Source organism: Gobio gobio, assembly GCF_949357685.1.
Source record: "Gobio gobio genome assembly, chromosome: 17".
Classification (NCBI taxonomy): domain Eukaryota; kingdom Metazoa; phylum Chordata; class Actinopteri; order Cypriniformes; family Gobionidae; genus Gobio; species Gobio gobio.
Window position 1 is genome coordinate 15969470 of NC_137110.1, and position 22045 is coordinate 15991514.

Below are 22045 nucleotides of genomic sequence, written 5' to 3' on the forward strand. Positions count from 1 at the left end.
CCAAACGTTCATTTGAGACATTACAGATAATGTTTGCGTAAATACTCACCAAGACAGATAATGTGAAATACTGTAATTCAGTGTATACTGTATGTGTATCGGTGTATCGCGTGCTGTCTGAGGCGTCTTTGTGTGCACGCTTCGGATCTGTCAGTCAACGCGAGTATGATTGTTTTGTTTATATCAGCATGAGTTTAAAAATCACATTTCATTGGTTCATGCCATCAAGAATTCGCTATGAATATTCGATAAGTTGGAATACTGCGATTTACAACGACACCAAACTTGTGCTGAGGGGAAGAAACATTGTCGAGAGGACAGCAGAGAAAAACAGCATTTTTCATGGAAAGGTACTCCTCTCAGAAAACGTACAAATAAAGATACTTTTGTTTAACCATGTTTAATTGCTATTTGGATCGCTAGACGAGGGCTTAATGAGTGCATTTCTGTGAAAACCTCAAATTCGACAAAAAAATTTTGCCTCGTAAATCAGCCCATGCACATTCCGACTCATTGTGCCAGCACAGGTCACAAATATTAATGAATCTTATATTTCATTTCAGTTCACTAAAATAAAAATTCTGTCACTATTTATTAAACCTCATGTCAAACTCTTTCTTCCGTGGAACACAAAGACATTTTTTAAGTCATAGTAGAGACTTTCATTGTATGGACAGGACACCACAGAGAATTTTTTTTAAATATCTTCTTTTGTGTTCCAAAGAACAAGGATTGAAAAGTGACGGTAATTCAATTCAATTTTTGAGTGAATAAACTTTTTAATATACTAAAAGAATTGTCATCGAACCAGAATCATTAAGAGGAACTGGAACTGCAAATAGTTAAATTCTTCCTGGTTTAAACTACTTTCGACCCCAGAAGCGTTGGCCTCTTGCATCCTCTGCTCAGAAATTACATCTGGCAGCTCAAGGTTCAGGTCAGTCGCAGAGCCAGTTTTCTTTCATATGATATTGATTTTCCTCCTGACATCAACGTGCTTCCTCCCATGCAAACAACAGCATTGAAGAAAGACAACCGCTGTAACTTCCTAGTAACAACGGATGAATTCCTGAGAGCGGAGAGAGGCACTCATCCCCAGAGCTCTGCAACTCAACAGGCTGTAGTTAACATGGTGTTCAAAGAGGCTGATGTCACAGCGTGATCTTGCTGCTTGCTCTCTCCATTGCCTGCTCTGCAGGGATAAGCCCAGGAGCTTTGCGGTGCATTCTGCGTGTCAACGAGACTTTCAACAGGAGCTTGAAAGTATCCAACAGGATATTTTGGTGTGATTTAAACAGTGGAATGTCCACTTAACTCATTTATAATTGAAGCGGAGAACCCCTGGATGTCACTTTGCGGTCCATGCGAACTGTTTTTAGAGGGCACTTAGACCGCAACATGCTCCATTTGCCTTCAGGTCATATGACACATACCAGTCGCTGGAAGGAAATAGTTCCCGAAGCACACCTATTTATCCTAAAGGTGGAGATAATAGGCACTTAGTGAAGTTCAGAGTTAACACTTCTATACACTGATATTACGCCTGATTGAACAATTACAGGCCACAAAGCTGACTATCAGGCTAAAAATAAAGGGGGCGAGAGCAAACAAAAGACTAAATATATTAATAATTCCGGTCTCCTTGACGACGCTCCCTCTCTGCAGAACGCCCACACAGGCTTGCTGAGCTCTGGGCCGATACCTTGTGCGTTTCTGAGGCTTTCCGGTGCATTCTTCGCTTTCTGTGCCTTTTCTTCTCTCACTTTCACCTTGAAAGCACTTTGACCAAACTCAGCCATCAGGTTACAGCTGCATTAAATTAAAGGAAACCACCAGCATTCATCATAATGGATCATCATAGTGTTTCAGAGACCTGCCACACAGATCAACTTTGCAAAGTTGCATTCATCTGATTGTATTACACAAAGCTTGACCAGAGAGCAGCATGTATGATGGGAGCTTTTTGTAGATATAATTACATTTTTCAGGTACACACGCTTAAAAAAAAAAAAAAAAAAAAAGTCATTTCATAAAGCCACCCCCAACTCCCTCTTCACCTGGGTAAGTACCATAAACATCTTCAAATTCTTACTAAAGATGATATTGGTTTCCAGGGCAACCACTTATACTTGCCACACACATTGTGCCAGAGCGATCATCTGCTGTGTATCCATGCAGCACTATCACACTGAATATGTTTCATTCGTGTTTGTGCACGGATGAGAATTTCAGTCCTGTGCGTCAGTAGCACTTATGAAATGTTCCCTGACTTCAGATGTTGTCAAGAAAGGCAAAGACAGCCCCTCAACCCCTCAAAGCATAAAGAGAAAGAGAGAGATTTATGATCTTCTTTTAAATGCATCCATAGTAATTTGAGGGGTCTTTCCTTGATGAATCTCACAAAAGCAGGTCACATTTCACCCCAAGTAAAAAATATGTACAAGATATATGTTGCATAATAAATAAAGACTTGAAATGAAGATGTTTTGCATGTGGACATTATTTTCATGAACATTAAGCACATTTCCCCCCAGAGTCTCATTACTGTAGTGAGTACGGATATATTGTTTCTATTTCTATTTTTATTCTTTGGTAATTTGTCCTGGTGGGGTTCTTTAGATTTCTTTAAAATAATAATAAATATTTTTTTTTATAGTGTCATTGTTACACGTTACATGTAGTTACTATATTAATAACTATAAACTATGCATAATTACATAAATAACCCTGAACCTAACCCTATAGTACATGTAGTTAATTAATATTACAATCTACAATTACACTTTAACATGGACACCTTCAAATAAAGTGTAACCATAAATACATATTGTTTTTATTTAAATCAGTAAATATTAAAGATAATATCAGATCAGATTTTTTAGGGGGAAAACTAATCGTATTTAATAATATATTATTATTATATATATATAAAATATATGTGGGTCATTGACAAATTAAGCTTCAAAAAAAGAGTTTTTAAAAATATTTTCAAAACTGATGTAATGCATATTCTTTGAGTCATGGACAGTGTTTAAACAAGTTGCAGCAGTTAAATAACATTTCAAAGTGTTTAAATTATTTGTCCCCCTGTTTTTATGTCAGGTGGTACAACCAAATAGTTGTATGTATATATAATGTAGTTGTACCACCTGACATGGAAAGTATACCAACCTGATGAAATTAGCAGTTTTTATCTCTCAGATTTTAGAGAGATATACAAACCTTTTCACTCTGTGCCACAAGGATCAGTTGGTCCTCTGGATGATGCATTATCATGTTCACAGTTATTACCTTGTCAATTCATAATAAAAGAGCCATGTTTGCAGTTGTCAGCCACCCTGACATTTGAGAATGTATAAATTGCTGGACAAACGTTTTTCAATTATCTCAACAGCTTTAAAATAACTGGTATTTATAAAAATGTGTTCATGTGAAAGGCTAAAATTTTGCCATAGTATTTAGTTTTTAATTTATTATTATTTTATTACTTATTAATAAAACGCAACTTAGTCTGTTTTTTGTTTGGACAGTTGAACCACCTGATATTTTGGGTGTTTAAAGATTATTTAAATTGAATAAAAATTCAAACTAAATAAGTTTTATAGAATATAGTGATACATGTCATGCATTTATCAAATTATTTAAAAAGGAGATAATGCACTTGGACTCAAACATATGCATGACATGCATATGCCATGTCATTGACCCATATTATATATATATATATATATATATATATACACTGTACATACACACACACGCAAATATATAAAAAATATAATTTTATTTCAGGGTGAAATGTGACTGGGACATACTCTTGACAGGTTTTGTGAGATTCACCCCCCTGATTGAACACAGAACAGCAGCAGTATATTGATTATGTCTGAATGCTTTTGATTTCTGAGAAATATTCTGCTTGCTAACAGCACATTTTGACAGGGTAATTTAATACCGCCTGTGCTGGGCCCTCCTCGAGAGGCTGTGTAAGCAGCACGGTCCGTTAGATGCAAATGGTATTTAATTCATTTTTATGGAAGAGTGTTATATTTTCAACGTTTTTTGCCTTTTCCAAGCAATCTTGCTGACAGACAGCTTGGAATGGGATATTTCATGCCATAATTCTTGTACTATGGCTCAACTCTGTGAGTGAAAATACTGTATGTCTCTGTGTGATGACATTCCCACTACCCTGATTTTAGAAGTGAAGAGAGAGAAAAACACACACTGGTACAGTACAATGTAATGTACATAAAGCAAATCCTTCTTACACAAGGCACTGACCTTACCTCACTGACAGCATGAGAGCTTTTAGTCTTTAACAGCCCTGCCACTTCCTGTCTGAAGACAGAATACAGCTGCATGCACTGACATCAAGTGCACAACATTGAAAAGTTGACCTTAATAGACAGTGCACGGATCACATTTCAAGCCGAAGCTGTGTGGACATTTCATGTAATTCATTTGACTAATAGAATGTTAGGAAATTTTGACCAAAATAGCAACTGTAGGACCATGATGGTAAAAGGATCATAAACCTATTTTAAAAGTACAATCCAGGTTCAATACAAGTTAAGCTATAAAATAACAGTTGTGTTTTCACTGGAGTGCATTTCCATTGAAAGTCTATGGGACAAGCTAATGCACCGGAATAAACTTTAAAATACTGTGTTAAATAAAAAAGTATAACCATAAGACATTACATACATGACATATACACAATGATCAGGCATCATCAACCTTCCTAATATTGCGTTGGTCCCCCTTTTGATGTTAGCAGCAGATCCTTTAAAGCTACACTATGTTACTTTTCCGTCCACTAGAAGTCGCCTGTTCAAAACAAAGGCGTAGTTTGATGACGCCACGTTTGAGCGCAGAATCTTGGGACATACGGTCTTCACCTCACAGCCGGTGGAAAAGAGTCAGGATAGGACTCGGGGAGAAATCATGTTCATGGATGCGATTATTAACATTACTGTAGTCTGAAGCAGAGCAGGACCGAGTGTTGTGGAGCTGAGCAAGGCCGCAGGAGTGATTGAAGAGCGGGACTGTTATTATGGCATAGTCGCTGACGGGACTTTTATTATGACACGGTCGCCGGCGCCACTTCCTCTTTTCCAGTCATGGGTATGAGGTAACGCAACTCTGTTTATCGTATTAGATATATCTGAGTGTGTTAAAAGGGAAGTTATGACGTTCGCTCTGCGGCTGCTATGACACTTGTTCACACTGCAGTGAGAGTAAAGTGTTTCTGCTAAATAAAACTAAGGGTAACGCAGATATGACACAATTGACAGGCGACTCCCTCAAACGCATAGCTCACACGTCCCGGTTCCTTGGTTAAAATAGCAATTTCTCACGATTTACAAATAGTTGGAAACATTTGGGATATTCTAAGTACTCAACTGAACAAAACATATAACACTGGCCTAGTGGTTTTTGGATATTTTACTGCAAAAATCTTACATAGTTCACCTTTAAGTCCTGTAAGTTGCAAACTCATTGTTGTGCTCCTCGAACCATTCCTGAGCCATTTTTTCTTTGTGGCAGGGCACATTATCCTGCTGAAAGAGGCCACAGCCACCAGGGAATACCGTTTCCATGAAAAGGTGGTCATGGTCTGCAACAATGTTTAATCACACTGCCTCTGCCGGCTTGCCTTCTTCCCATAATACATCCTGGTGCCATGTGTTCCCCAGGTAAGCAGCACACATGCACCCGGCCATTCACATGAAGTAAAAGAACATGAAGTTTCATCAGACAAGGCCACCTTCTTCCATTGCTCCATGGTTCAGTTCTGATGCTCACATGCCCACTGTTGGCGCTTTTGGCGGTGGACAGGGGTCAGCATGGGCACCCTGACTGGTCTGCGGCTATGCAGTCCAATACGCAACAAACTGCGATGCACTGGGTATTCTGACACCTTTCTATCAGAACCAGCATTAACTTCTTGAGCAATTTGAGCTACAGTAGCTCGTCTGTTTGATCGGACCACACGGGTCAGCCTTCGCTCCCCACGTGCATCAATGAGCCTTGGCGCCCATGACCCTGTCACCGTTTCACCACTGTTCCTTCCTTGGACCACTTTTGATAGATACTGACCACAGCAGACCGGGAACACCACTCAAGAGCTGCAGTTTTGGAGATGCTCTGACCCAGTCGTCTAGCCATCTCAATTTGGTCCTTGTCAAACTCGCTCAAATCCTTACGCTTGGCCATTTCTCCTGCTTCTAACACATCAACTTTAAGAACAAAATGTTCACTTGCTGCCTAATATATCCCACCCACTAACAGGTGCCGTGATGAAGAGATAATTAGTGTTTTTCACTTCACCTGTCATTATGTTATGCCTGATTGCTGTACATGTTAACATTTGACTATTGTGACTGAATCGCTTACCGACCTTGTCTGAGCAATCATTCAACTTTTACAACCATGTGAAGTTGTGAAACAGGAAGGGATGTGACATTACTATATGCTTATGCTATATGAACACAAAATAAAAGCTTACTCAAAATGTGAATAAATACTATAAGAGTATATAAATAATAATAATAAAATAACACTGTTCTGTGATAACCAACAACATGCCCCACAGATGCAGTCTCAGAGTTTTACTTGTACTGAACAAAAAACATTGGTGTAACTTTCAAGAACAAACTTCAGGTCTGATTATACCACAACCCGTCACAGTAAAGAGTGATTCTTTTAGAGCTTGAGCAAAAACCAATGAAGATATTCAGAGGGAACCCTGAAAAAGCAGCAAAAACAAGCCTCTGGGGTAAAAATCTGGAGTGCATCTCAGTGTAGCAGCGTTGTCTCAGTCTATGCGCTTGAATGCTGTGGGGAAACCACAAATTCTTCTGTAATGTCTACCCATGTCACTACTGAACCTCTGGGACCGTTACTTTTGTCATACAACGTGGCAAGACATTCGAAAAACATCCACTCCATTGATTTCGTTCTTCTTGGTTTCATTAACACACGTACTAACTAAAATCTTGATGTGTTTCATGTCTGTCTCTGGCATTTCAGAGTAGCTAATGAGGTACCACAATTAAACGTTCAAAACACACACACATGCGCACACACACCGCCTGCCCACCTGACACTCTGCAAGTGCGAGCCTCATTGCTATGGCAGCCGGCTATTTATACACTATGCCACACAATCAGGCCTTGTCACAGTCAACAGGGGCGTAAGAAAAGCCGTGGATATGTCAGTCAATCAGGACATGTTTTCCTGTGACTCACTGGCTTATGGCAAGAGTTAACAGGTTGGACTAATCATGGCTGGATGAGGCAGTTGTGCAATTCTATCACTATATTACCTCCGACAATCTATCACACACAATCACATCCGGTTACACCTGCCGTTTAACAGTCGAAATGTCAACAGTTGAGCATCATTTACTTTGGTGAGATAGACCTGACTCCTGACTCCACAGAGGGGGTCAAGATTTTGTTAGTGTGGCTCTGTTAGCCCTTCCATGTAGGCTACACACACTGTTCTGGAAACAGCTCATGGTTGACCAATAGGGGTTTACCTTTGGCCATGTAGTGTATATACATACATACATACATACACTACCAGTTTGGAGTCACAGTAAACTTGTGAAATAGCAAATAGCATTACAATTGAAAAAATGACTGTTTCCTATTGTATTATATTTTAAAATGTTATCTCTTCCTGTGATGGCAACGCTGAATTTTCAGTAGCCAGTCTTCAGTCCCGCGTTATCCTTCAGAAATCATTCCAATATGCTGATTAGGCGCTAAAGAAACATTTCTTATTATTATCAATGTTGTGCTGCTTAGTATTGTTGTGAAACCTTGGTATATTTGTTCAGAATCCTTTGATGAATTGAGTGGTGCAGGTATGACATTATTTTGTAGGCCAAAACGCGGAAGCGAGTTAGCATTTTAGCACTTCCAGTTCCATCGTCCCGAAGTCAATGGGATTTTGTTTAAATGGCTGAAATAAGGTTTGTGGTGAACACAAGCTCAAGACACTTTCACGTTTTATTCTACGACATAAAATACATCAGTATTACCCCACTCGTGATTTTTTTGGAGCTGTTTACGAAAAAGGCGGTTGCTAATATGTGGCTAAATGGGACTACAGAGGCTGTCGAGGAGATTAAACGTCATCACGCCGAAAAGGTAAACTCAGTCTGCTTTTACTGCCTCATTATGCTCACAATTGTGCTCTTAGTTTTGAGATAAAAATGGAAAGAGTTGTCGGAAGCTTAGTGATGGTGGCATTGAAGTCGAGCGACCGTGGTGTAGACCGACTGCATTTAGGCTACAAAATTCATAAAAGTTGTGCTCATCTGTGATAATTATCTTGAAGGACAAAACGTGTAAATATTTGTTGATCACAGAGCTTGTTTTTGCGATAATCCAAAAGCCTATGGGAAAATCCTATTGGGTTTTTATCAGGGGAACTGTCGGTTGGCCTACAAAGTGACGTCATACCTGCACCTCTCTATTGAAAGTTAAAAAAGAACAGCATTTAAATCTTTTGTAAAAAATATAAACGTCTTTACTGTCATGATCTTTATTTTCATAATTTGATCAATTTAATGCACCCTTGCTGAATAAAAAGTATTATTTCTTTTAAAAAATGTCAATGTTAGCAGATGAGATGCACACGTGAATACTATTGAATATGAATCGAATGAACACTAGGCCGCTAGCTTATTTTGCACAATACTTATTTAAAATTCAAGCAACCCGGTTTAAGCATTATCTGTTGTCTGTTTATTGCATCACTGCTTAAAATATTCTGAGGTGTATTCAGCCCTAGGCGAAAAATATTTTAAAACTATAATACTTTGTACTCTTCAGTCCAGACATAGACACAAAGAAATAAGAAAATAAAAAAAACAAACCATTAAATCAGCATAAGTCAACAAGCAACTATTCCACATTCAAACACCAACGTTTGAAAAAGCTCTGCATTGATACAAAAAAGGGCTATTCAAGCTGGGATGTTGAAGAACAATACATTTTAAAGGCAAACTGGGGTCGAGGAAATTTTAAATTGAAATTCCTAAAGCCTTTGGTGTTGTCAGCCACACTTACAGGAGAATTGAACACACCAGGACACTTAAAGCAGAATCTGTATTGAACACGCCAGGGGCTTGTTATTGAAATTAACCAAACACAAAATGAAAGCTGTTTCAAGTGACATATTGACAGTGTAACGTCCTGTTAAATATGCATGTGTGTGCCTGACTATAAATGTCAGAATAACCGAATAGATCTTAGTAAATGGCAAAATTACAACAACAACAACTGGGAAATAATGCAATGCGCTGTCAACAATATATATTGTACAAAGTTCAAAGTAGGAAAATCTAAACAATTATGGCTAATTTTTGTCCTGATAAATGTTGTTTAGTGGGCTGTTAGATAAAGATAATGAATCATATAAGTTGTTAAAGAGTACCTATTAAGCCCTTTTACAAAGTTATGCCCTTTTTCGGGGTCTACTAGAATAGGTTTTTATGCTTCAATGTTCAAACACCACGTTTTTCACGTATTAAAACAAATTTTAAGACTTATATGTGATTTCTAATATTTTGTATTTTGTGTACTATATGTTTGTAATGTGTTTAGTATTCTGATGTGTTTTTATTTCTCTTGTTATCTATGAATTTACTTTTGACCTGTACATTGTATCCTTATCTGTGTAAAGCGCTTTGAGAAGTAGCATTTAAAGGCGCTAAATAAAATAAAGTTTATTATTATTATTACAACCCCAAATCAGAAAAAGTTGGGACAGTATGAAAAACGCAAAAAAAAAGAAAAAAAAGAAGTGATTTCTAAATTTACTTTGACTTGTATTTCATAACATTGTTTTTAAACATTTCAATACTTTTCTCACATATTTGTTGGCAAACTGGCGATCCTTGGCCCATCTTTGCTCCTAAAGGATTAGACCTTTCTTGGATGCTGCTTTTGTACCAAATCATAATTACAATCACCTGTTGACATCACCTGTTTCAAATCACATCATCATTTAACCATTTTACCTCATTACTAGCCCTAAATTGCTCCTGTCCCAACTTTTTTTGAAATGTGTTGCAGGTCTGAATGACAGGAAAGGATGCATATTTACAAATGACATGAAGTTGACCAGACAAAACATGAAATATTTTGTGTTCATATTGTCTGCAATGAAATACAAGTCAAAGTAAATTTAGAAATCACTTCTCTTTTTTTTAATTTGCGTTTTCCATACTGTCCCAACTTTTTCTGATTTGGCGTTGTATATTTTGCATGGATGCAGCATCTCTCTTCCTAGTCTGTTTAGTTGCGGTCTCTATGAAACCCCTCCTTCTGAAAAGCGCACGGTGCTCTGATTGATCAGTTGGATCAGTGAGCTGTGATTGGTCAACACCATGTGTTTTAGAAATGTAATTTCCCTTACCATAACTGCGATAGATCCAGGGTGGAAAAAAACAGGATCTCTTGGACATGGTGACAGCACACTATTAATGCAACTCAACCAAGCCTCGCCCCCCTTATTTTGTGTATGCCTGGGGCGAGAATTATTTAAATGAGGAATATTGTGATGTGTACATTCCTGGAAGAAAACATAAGACTACAATCAAGGCATTTCAGGGAGTCCAGAAACAGTGCTCACTGATATAGAAAATAACTGCCTTTGGAGTGGATTTTGTGCTTTGTAACTGACCTTTTTCATGCTCAAACAGCAACATTACACACTAAAGAAAGTTGAAAATGTGAGAAGTATAATAGGCCCTCTTTAATGCTAGTTAGCCCCGATTTTCACTCGCCGACAGTTTTGTGTAAATCACAGATAAATGCCCAAAATTGGAGGCAAATTGGAGCTTGTTCACGTGAGTAACAATCGCGTAGTGTGTATTATCAAAGACGCGATCCGAGTCAAGCACTGATTTGTCGCAGTTGCCCGTAAGATATTTAGCATGCTAAAATATCTGGACCTGTCTACGACTCAGAGTCCTGCAGTGTGAAATGTGTTTTGACTGGAAATGACATCTGTGAAGACCAACAGCCAAAGAGAGAGCAAGAGAAAATTCAGGCAGAGCAGTTACAGACCTGCAAGCATGGCTTCTGCAAGCTCTTTTTTTCTTCCATTTCGCTGCAAATCAGCGCACAGACAACTTGTATCAGAAGCTTCCTGCAGGCTGCCATTTTTAACAGGAAGAGAACTCCTGCGAGAATATTATTTCCTGTATCACTTCTTGCGTGTTTTTGTTTGTGAAACATAGTGTGTAGACCGATTGGTTCTTCCGATTGAAATGTTGTGTAATGTGTGACCACAACAGGAACTAAACGGCAACCCAGGCCGTCATGTAGCGCGAGAAGAACAGCGACCCGCCGATTTTGAAAATCGTGTAGTGTGTTCCCGGCATGTCAGCATCTCAACATATGCAAAATCCTTCTCAAATCGCACATTTCACATCACGCATTGCTACACTTGTGACGCTATGATTTCGACCAGTCTGCATCTATGATCCATTCTCCTTCTCGCAAACAGTAGTTTGAGTAAGTAGTCATTCAACTTTGATGCATACATGAATGACTACTAAGGCGCTTTTTTTCCCTCTCACACCAGCCAACACACTCTCAATCATATCACTTCAAAGCTAATCTCAAGAGAGATGAACTATTCCATACGGTCTGCATAAGCAGTCATGTATACACAGGCGCCTGCATGCACGGATATGCCTGTACGGGTAATGTTTCATATTGCTCTCTATTCCTGTCATTCCCTGGATGCTTAACTGTCTCACAGAATAATAATCACACTGACTGCTGTAATCCCTACTGTGCACAGAGGTTTCCCTGATATCCCCACTGTGCTGGGCTGCGTTGAGCTTTGCTGAGCTGAGCCAACCCCCGCCACACACATACACACACATCCTTGTCCTCACCCTGCCCGGATCACTGCTATTAACAATACGGGCCAAGTAATCCTAATTTGTACCTCTAAAGAAAGCTAATCCATTATACAGAAATAACTAATCTGTAAAGAGCAAACACCATTCTTAGGCTGTAAAATCCTGTTAGCGTCTGCTTGATTACCTTACCATTAGACTTCCTGTGCAAGCGCTCTAAGTTCAGTCACATGGCTAACCTCATCAAGCGGGCTAATGTCTGCAGCACTGTTGATTTCGGCTACAAATTAAGTTAATATTTCATGCTGACAGGGTCAGTTTTACTCCACGGGAGAACTAAAGCTAAATGTGGCTATAGTGAATAATTCACATACCTGATAAGACTAAGTGTGGCTGTGTTTCATTATTAATGATCTTAATATTGCAAAAATGCACTGATCAATGCATTTCTGCAGTGAGTGGGAGAAGTGCAAAGGAAAGGGAAGATGTGGGAAGAACAGCTGGGCTGAGTGGCATAGCATTACAGACAGCACCTTCAGAGCAGTGCACATCTCACATGACGACAAGCGAAAAATGATGCAATAACAAGTTTGGAGTTTTACAGACAGAACTAAATCAAAAGAAACGAACAATGTAAAAGCTCATTAACCTGGACAACCTGCTAAATTGCAAAAACAACCATTTTTCATTGCAAAATGAAAACCCATGCCCTATCTGGGCTGGTTTTTCAAGTTGTAAGAGTATGATTTTGGGTTGTGTGACTTTCACGTGTTTTGGGGCTAATCTAAGATTAGAGCACCTTGTTCAAACTCTCACCTTTAAAGGTAAGATCAGTGACAGTCTCAAAGGTAAAGTGACATATCAAATCCCTAGCACGCATATCTTCTGATTTGACAATGGCAGGGCGAATCAAAGTCAAAGTGTCTGAGATCAGACATAACTTTCATAAAGAATGAAGTCATTGAGGTGCAAATATATCACACCAGTATTGATCCACACTGCGACAAATATACACATCTAGCTACGTACAGTAGATGAGGACAGATACTGGACAATTTCATCTTGTCAGTGTCTATCAACTTTACAAGTGAAGGTCCAGGTGACTGATGATCACTTTTTGTGATATAACTTAGCATATGTGTCCATCCCCTAGTGGGACTCCACACTGACAGCATCCTCCTTTCAGTGCCCAGGTGAGAGGGCTAACCTATCTACATATTCACGACTGTGAAATGGACATGGTCGCCATGGAGACAACCCTGTCTCATACGCTGATGTGGACATGGACCACTGTAGACTTGTGATATACGTTTCATACAGGTATAATCAAGTCAGCCAAAATATAGAATGCATGCAACACAAACAGCTCCAAATAATGCTCCACATAAAACTTTTGAACTGTGTTTTAACACTTCAGTACAGAATGCAAACTTTTACTGACTCAAAACGCACCCCGACGGTTTCTAGATCTAAAACGCGCGAGATAATTTTTCAAGTTCAAATCACAATAAAAGCTATCATCTGACATTGGAAGTGATTTGCTGGTGCTGACCTGCCCTGCGAAAGCATTAACGTGATGAAAAAACACCACATCCTCGACGTGAAGTCCCGGCAGGTTTTTAATAATAAAAACACTTCCCTTACCAGACCTTGGCACTAAAACAGATTGAGCAAAGCTCCATCACTCACAGGAAGAAGACACTAAGCTATGTGGTTTCAGCACCACGGACAGCGCTTTAACAAATTCACAGGACATGTCCAAAAGTCTGCTTATGCTACTTATCAATGGTTCGATAAATGAATAAAGATATAAACAGACATACCATGTTGACCTCAGACACCATGTCTATGCTCGCCACATCGATGCTCATGCCAACCGCCACCGGTGCACCTTAAATGAGAAGAAAAACTTAATCCTCAAGTTCACCAAAACCATATATTTATTTTATATCCATCTTAGAAAAACTTGTGTAGCATTAAAAGTAAGTGATAATGAAGTGAGCAACACCATACCTCCAAAATCTGGTCGAAGACGAATGTCGTAGCCTTTCAAAAGCTTGTCTACTGTCTCTTTGACAAAAGACATGTTTCCTGGTTCATTGGCGCTGTAAAGAAATAATAAACAAGGTTATTCCATCATATTAGAGCCCAGGAGGTCTGCGCTCTCGCGCCATGGTCTCCACCAGCTCTTCTTACCTTTGAGCACAGCACATCACTGCCACAATTACCGGTAATGAAAGAACACCAAACAGCCTTCGTTTCTGTATTCCAAACATTCCTTATACTCTTTCGGACAAGGAAAGCGACAAAACGGACGTTGTAGGGTTTCCTTGCGTAGGTAACAGGTTACGTTATTCCATCAGTGGGTCTTTGCTAAAGAACTCCAATTACTGTCAAACACGCGTAAACAAATCGCTGCGATCCGCGTTTTCGCTCTCTTGCGGAGACTGCGTTATTTGGTTAGGTGCTCGGTGAATACAATGCATTTTGCCCAAGACACTACCGGAGCTTGCAGCAGGGGAGTCGGTGTTTGGGGCACAGCCAGATCTCCATCCTTCGGGTTTGACGCTCGTAGCTGTGTTGTCCCGAATCTACACCCTCTGTTGAAGTCTCAGTCTTACGCCTCTTTTCTGTTTCAGCAAAGCAAGGTCTTATGACTTATTTCCCCCACATATAGCCAACAACAAAATACTTGTTATCAGATGTTCCCTCGGGAAAACGCGAGCAATTGTAAACTGAAACGGAAATTTCGGCTAGTGATTTCGAAAATGATGACTGAGTCTACCGGAGTGATGAAATTGACATGTGAGCACGAGGACTTCACTATAAGTAAAGTGGTCACGTGACATTCCACAAGCTTCGGCGTGAACGCTGTTTTACTGGTGTGTAGTTTCTACATGTCAATTCAAACAAACACTTAACTGTTTATTGCACCAAAACACCGGTGTTGTTTCGTTGGTCTCGCCATTTAGAAGAAAAAGTGCACATTCACGCGAGTAAACGTCAAAGAGAACGACTGGGAAGGGTTTCCCCAACTCTTCGTTATTTTAGGCGATTTATAAAAAATAAAAAAAAACGTGCATTCCTGCCGTTCCTGCTGGTGGGTGTGTCAAATATCTTTGTGAGGAGAAAGCAACCTGGCTACAATATGACCAAATCACAACTTCTTGCGTTGTAAATTAGTCCTTTGCTATTGTGCAGGGAATGTAACCAACCGTCAGGTTACCTCGACTGGAAGACAGGAAGTCAAAAGCCAAAAAAAAAACACATAACACCATAACACAATTGCTTCGTTTTACATACATTTAATTCAATTCAATTCAATTTCATTAATCACAAATGCGCAAAAAACACAATAACTGGCATTTTTTTATCACTTTAGATAGACATATATTATTTAAAAAAAAAACTTAGCATAACTTCTTTAAAATGCTTAAAGGTGTGCTAAAAATAATGTTACGTAGTTTTTGAGTAGCTACTCAAATTTGAGTGTTATGGACACTAGTAGGCTAATCTTTCTCTTTCTGAGAAGATCATTTCAGCTGCTACATGGTGGTATCAAATGGCAGAGCTTTATAATGGTATTACATTTAACAGAACACCTCCTGTACTGTACCTCAGCGTGCGCATTTATAGTGAGAAGCAGAACACCATGGCACAGAGTGGAAGGAGAAAAATTCTGCTGTATTGACACCTTCTGTGATACAATCAATCTGATATATTACTTGTTCTCACTACCACTCCCCATCAATGGATATTAAGGCTCCTCCACTGAGCCTCTACACAATTTTATTATACATAATCAGATTTTCAGTGAGGCTTGACAGTCTGCTGGAGATTAAGCCGAAGTGTAATGGCTTCCACCAAGCTTTAAAAACTCATTAAACTAATCCTGTTAATTTGACCTGTGTTCAAAAAACCGGTCTGTTGTTCTGACTAAAAGGTTGTTTAAGGGACCTTTTGGTTGATTTGACTTGGTCAATGGTCGAAGTTAGTGGCCTTCTTAAAGCTGCATTAAGACTGTAGTGTTCGGACTGATGCCGGCCTAATGCTTTTAGAAGCAGATTCCGGGTTGCAGAGGGATGTGGCTGTGCTTCCTGGTACTGTCTCAGAAGCTTTATTCCAGAGATGCGAGTCTTCTTGAGCTCTCAACTATTCTGTTCTAGCGTGGCAACATTTAGCATTTGATCCGCTAATAGGTGTAATTTTTTTATTGTTTACAGATATTGATCTGTTTTAGGACAGCCGGTCCTGTCTGTACCAGGGGAACCATTCAGAACACCTTTTAAATTCCTATTCAGTTATTAAGTTTGAATTTATAATTTGAATGTAAGGGAAATAGAATTACATTTGAATTGACATAACAGTAATTTTTAACTAGGAAAGCAAAAATGATCCAAGTCCTTGAATGTCGGAGGTCGAACCAAGGTGAAAGTGCACCTCATTTCCCTGAAAGCATGTGTTGATTTAATTTTTCAATTGCAATTAAATACATTCCCTTCCCTGTCATTCAATTTCAATACAGTTTAACTTTGTATGTGGCCAGTTTCAAACTCATGGATTGGCAGGGTCAATTCTTTAGTTCTGAAATTCGAAACAACCCTACATAAGACACAATTAAGCGCAGTCAGTGCCCTTGCACCTTTTAATATCACATTGGCATTAATAGAGTATAGCGCATTCAATATTGTTGCAAAAATCTTTTTTTTTCTCGTAGCTGTACATGTGTAGCTGGAATGATTTCTATGCTTCTTGCAGCATAAACATTTATCAAGAGCAGCTACTATAAGGAGAGAGATAGAAAGCGAGGGTAGCTCTGAACAGCACTTACCCACACACACCCACATCCCATCATCCAAACAAAGCACTCCACTCACACATCATCTGCAAATGCAAAGGCTCCTCAGTGTGTGGGCTGAGCAAATGGCACAAAGTCACGGTCACACACCAAGCCAAATGCTGTTAATGCTGTAGATTGCCTTTAAAGTAACACTAGTCAAACAGGCTGTGGAAGGACTGGAACCTTTCACTATGATCCCTGTCTCTGCCTTTAAAATGACCAGTGTCCCCTGACCTCTTTAACTGTGAGGTAAAAGACCGCGTCCACAAGTTCACTTTGCTTTATTTCGCCCACTGGACTATCAGAGAAATTTTTCCGATCTACTGTATAGGGGTGAGGTAGTATCATTAAGAGAGGGATGAAACATGCTTTCCACTGAAAGGGTTTTTCCTTCCATTTGTGTCAAATCGCAGATGCAGAAGACCTCTCTCCTCCACACGGCCTCACCACCCCCTCCAGATTAAATGGACACAGATAAATAGATCCTCAGGATGGAGTGAATATTGCGCTGTGCTGAATGAATAATGTATGTGCGTGGCTGACATTGTGGGTCTGATTTGTTTTAGATTGAGACAGAACTCTGCAAAATCACTCCTAATTCCCATTGAAAAATTCAGACCCCTGCGATACCATGGAAAAGATGCATGGATGCATCCTGAGACGTTAACAACATGCAGTAGACAAGTTGTAAATAAAGTCTTACAAGAAAAGTCTTTTTTTTACCATACACAAGAGGTAACTTACCTTGTGTCATAAATTGCAAACAGCTTTTTATTCCCATCCACAGCATTCCTGCAAAACAGAAAGGGAGATGATGTTACTATTCCACTCATTCAATGCCATGCCTATTTTTGGAATCAACACACTCTCTATGCAATTGTGATGTTTTTGATTGTGTAGTAGAAAGAGATTCCCAAAAGCATTACCAAATATATCACTTTAAACTCATACCATATATGTTTTGGGTTTCTGGGGATCTTAGTTATTCAAGTTCCGCTTAACACGCGTACATACACACACTACGCAACTAAATCAGGTTTATCGGATGCTCGCAGGACACAGGTGGACTGTAGAAGTAACAGCTGCATGCTCTTGTGTGAAAATCTCTGGAGTACACATCAATGGAGTCAATCAACAGTCAGACAAAAGCGCTTCCAAAATAAACCAACCCCCAAATCACATTACGACAATATCACATTATAGCCTACTATCTTCATGAACCTATAATCTTGTCCTATAACGAATGCATGTCCCCCCCCCCCCCCCCCCCCCCCGGTAGCACTGTGACCATTAAAGCCAACCCAAAGCAGATGTTTAATTTACTCAGTTGAATCCAAGACTTTCTTTAATTATCTTGCTGTAAATCAATGTTACACCTTCAACATGCATTGCCCTTAGTGTGTGCAGTTTCACTGGGATTCTTTAAACTACACATTTGAAGCTATAAATACTTTTGTAATATTCTGCATGTGACGTGTACGATATTGCAGACATTTCCAAGTTGTCCTTTCACCCAAAATCAGCATCAAATGTGTCACTGTGAAAGAAACTAGTTCAATAAGTTCTTTTCACTTATGCACAACATGAAATTGGAGCAGGTGAAGCTTTTTAAGGTTTTCATTTATCGACTGAGGCACTGCAGTGATAGTCAGCATCAGAAAAAAATGGGATTAGAGTTCCCTCTGATGGCTGTCCTCATTACTACTCCATTCTGTTTCTTATACTTGCTCTCGAACCGTTTTTCAATAGTAGGCTACGTATCTTTGACTGATACCTTGAAGTTTTTGTATACATATTTATACAAAGGGCTATTCTATAGTTTGCAACCCGTAATAATTGGGCAAAACTGAAACTTTTAAAGCATAAATATCCCCAGTGGAGATATAATGATCCGCATGTAGAGCCAGTCTTCATTAAACAGCCTGGCGCAGGGGGGCTGCCTAGGGGTAAACGCTCGCGCGCAATATGCATAGTAAGCAGAATTGTTGGGAAATCCACTCATTTTCTACGGTCCGCACTTGTACCGCGCGCCGGCGACGGGGTAATATCGCTTTTCTCTGAATAAGCTCAAACAAGATAAGTTTCAAAACCCAACGGCCGCTTAAATTTCCCTCGGGGGGTAATTATGCAGCGCGAGCGGAGGTGACGTCCTATTACTTTGGTCCCAAATACGAACAAATGCCACTTGAGTGACAGTCGGGCTAGAGTGAGGAGAGCAACGGATGTCCAAACCGGCGACCCGGTAAGCGGAGAATCCTGTTAAACTCTGTAACGCTTGAACGGTTGCGCAGATAAGCGTTGAGATGTCGTACTAGGCTACCACAGAGGAAAGAAGGGGGGAAAGTAATGGTCTGTTAAAGGGAATGTGTTGACTAGAGGGAGAATAGGGGAAGAGAGAAAACAAAGACTATTTTAAGGGCTGTCTGGTTACTGTCGTTCAATTGGATTTAGGAGTGATGAAGAGGTCTTTGGGATGCGGGGGAAAGGAAGGGATGCTCTGCAGCGGTTTTTCAGTCACTGACTCGTAAAAGAGGACAGAACAATAAGCCTGTATGGTTAAGACTGGATATATCTGAAGAAGAACGCATCACACTACTGCTGTAAGCTGAACGTTGCGGGATTTTGCTCACTGCTTCAAAAGGAATTCATTGCACATTTTTTCAACGTGGACCCACTGCACCATTCAGGTATTTAAGGTAAGATACGAGGCTTTTATTGCACACTATCTCTTCTCAACTCACTATAAATGTTCGACAAGTTTATACGCCAGAGGCTGTTAAAACTAAGCGTTACAGCTGCTGCAAACTCGGGGCTTCTTTGACAAACGATCGCGTTGAAGAAATGTTGCAAACTGGCTTTCAAGGGAAAGGCACTAAACGTGTTTGACATAGAACGGGTTCTTAAAATCTGATTAAAAAAAAGTAAATAAAATAAAAAATGTATATAAAATAACTTGTGTAGCATCTGAAATATGCACATAAATAAATAATATTAAAAATGACATTTGATTGCATCAATTATTTATTATGATGATTATTAATAAAGGTGTCCCAATTTTCAGAGCTGTTTGTTTAACACTTGGTGAATGACTATATTGTTTTTAAGTTTACTAATCATTCTGTTTTAGGGATTTTGTACACATCTTCTCAATTTATTTGAAATTGAAGTGTGCATAATTCATGGAGTTTCAAGGAGAATGATCAGATTATCATGCTGGTTTGAATGACTCCATATGCTGGACTCTTTGCAGGTATGGGATATGGACCACACTGCAGCGCCAAAATGAGAAGTCTGTGGGTCGGTGTTTTGTTCATGACTTTCACCTGCCATCTGAGGTAGATTACATGTTTAATGTAACTTTCTATTATTTCAGATTATTTTCTAGTTAATTGCAGGAGTCAGTTAATGTAACGTACATATATGTCTATAGATTCATAAGAACGCACATTTTCCAGACCACTTTCTCATTGTGGTCACCTAATGGACGGGATCTAATACTTGTAGTTATTAATTATCTGTGTGGTCTTTTGCATCAGCCTCTCCCAGTCTACTACAGGGACTCCTAAAGAGTCAGAGCTCAATGATAACATCACAGTATTTACACGAATCCTGGATGGATTGCTGGATGGATACGATAACAGACTGCGACCTGGGCTTGGAGGTAAACTCTGCCTAGATACCATTTCCATCTAAAAAAAAACAGAATCTGTAGCAAGATCGCAATTTAGTGAGAGGCGTTTTTTTCTTTTCTTTGCATATTAGGGCAATTTATGTCTGGCATTGACCTCCGGTAGTTATTCTGAAAAAGATGTCTTCAGATAAATGCAGATGGTTTTTGAAAAAACAGAGAGACCGCCTGCACATTCCATCGTGACCAGCAGCATGAAGGACTTTCAACAAAAAAAAAAAAAAAAAAAGAGAAAGAGATGCTGCTGCTTCTATTTAATCCACTAACTAGAAGGAAAAGTACATACAAAAAGAAACAAAAATCTGTTTTCATACTGGAGATGTTTGCACAGAGCACTGAAATTGCACAGTCCTCTTTGAAAATCAAACGGCCACTATTTCCCGGCACTCGCAATTACAGTGTTCTTGCAAGAGAGAGCGAGAGAGGGGTGGGAGAGAGAGAGAGAGAGAGAGAGAGAGAGAAGGGATATGAATGTGGCTGCTGACCTTGAGAAAGCTATCGTTCTTTTCTAAAGGTGCAGGTTCATTGTTCTCAGAGGTCGAAAGCATGCCATTATGGCAGGGAAAGAGAATAAACACAGGCTGCTCTGTTTCCATGTGAGAGAGTTCAAGGGAGCACATCTCATAACTGTAGCAGCAGCAAGATGATGTCAATTGACAAATTATGGATTTGGACCTGAGAAGGAAAGTGCAGTCAGGAGCCTGAAATAAATTGCTTTTCATTTTAAATGAATGCAACTAACAGAAATAATGTGGGCCAATCAAAGCGTACTTTAATGGAAATTCTGCATTTATTTTAGACTAGAGCTTCATACATTCTATATATTTATTTACTATACACTCTCAGAAAAAAAGGTACAGAAGCGGTCACTGGGGTGGTACCTTTTCAAAAGGTGCACTTTTATTCCTTTTAGGTACTAATATATACCTTTAAGGTACCAATGTGCACCCTTTAGGTACAAAAGTGTACCTTTTAAAAAGGTATTGTCCCAGTGACAGCTTTTGTACCTTTTTTTCTGAGAGTGTATACTATTATGCACTATTTAATATACTGAACATGGGCGTCGGAAGCAAAAAAAAAGTAGATGCCATTTACATTAAATACAAATAATCTGCCTTGTTTACTACCCGTCTGGTTGGGACAGTCAAAATCACAGAAGAAACCAAATTAATTATAGTGGCAATAGTGTAGGGATAAAGCAAATGGAGGAAAGTTTTGATGCAAATCAACCCAAGGTTCGAATCCGCCTTTAGCCGAACTCGCTCTACTCCCTTTTCCCATCACATATCAAATCGGAAAGGCATTTATTTTGAATAAAAATTAAGAAAATATTAGAAAAATGGAAATATCCAATATCTTGTCCCATTTCCAATATAGTATAAATATATAACATCCAAACTTAATCTAATCACTATTTGTTTGTGGCGTTACAGAGAAAGTGACCGAAATTAAGACCAACATCTTTGTCACCAGCTTTGGGCCAGTGTCAGATACTGAGATGGTAAGTATTTAAACCATATCATTTCTTCATGAAGAAACACCATTCATTCACCTCTACATCTGGAAATTCCCGACTGAGATCACTCTTCATCAAGACCCCCTTCATTAAATCCTGCCTCCATCTGTA

At 39.3% G+C, this 22045-nt stretch overlaps 2 protein-coding genes across 5 annotated transcripts in view; one reads left to right on the forward strand and one right to left on the reverse strand.

The window, feature by feature from the left end:
- Nucleotides 1-22045, reverse strand: part of gabrb3 (gamma-aminobutyric acid type A receptor subunit beta3) — a gene marked incomplete at its 5' end in the record, with an annotated part of 94656 nt that overhangs the window by 41516 nt on the left and 31095 nt on the right. For 3 of the 4 annotated variants that reach the window (XM_079840547.1, XM_079840546.1, XM_079840545.1), the window contains 3 exons: nucleotides 13714-13781; nucleotides 13904-13995; nucleotides 17475-17522. In XM_079840547.1, coding sequence (XP_079696673.1) covers nucleotides 13714-13781; nucleotides 13904-13995; nucleotides 17475-17522 — 208 coding nt within the window. Of the gene's footprint in view, nucleotides 1-13713; nucleotides 13782-13903; nucleotides 13996-14086; nucleotides 14167-17474; nucleotides 17523-22045 lie in introns of those variants that run through there. The other variant, XM_079840548.1, reaches the window with a different exon arrangement.
- Nucleotides 19983-22045, forward strand: part of gabra5 (gamma-aminobutyric acid type A receptor subunit alpha5) — a gene marked incomplete at its 5' end in the record, with an annotated part of 45356 nt that continues 43293 nt past the window's right edge. Inside the window, 3 exons of the mRNA XM_079840549.1 lie at nucleotides 19983-20065; nucleotides 20267-20391; nucleotides 21852-21919. Coding sequence (XP_079696675.1) covers nucleotides 19983-20065; nucleotides 20267-20391; nucleotides 21852-21919 — 276 coding nt within the window. The remainder of the gene's footprint in view (nucleotides 20066-20266; nucleotides 20392-21851; nucleotides 21920-22045) is intronic.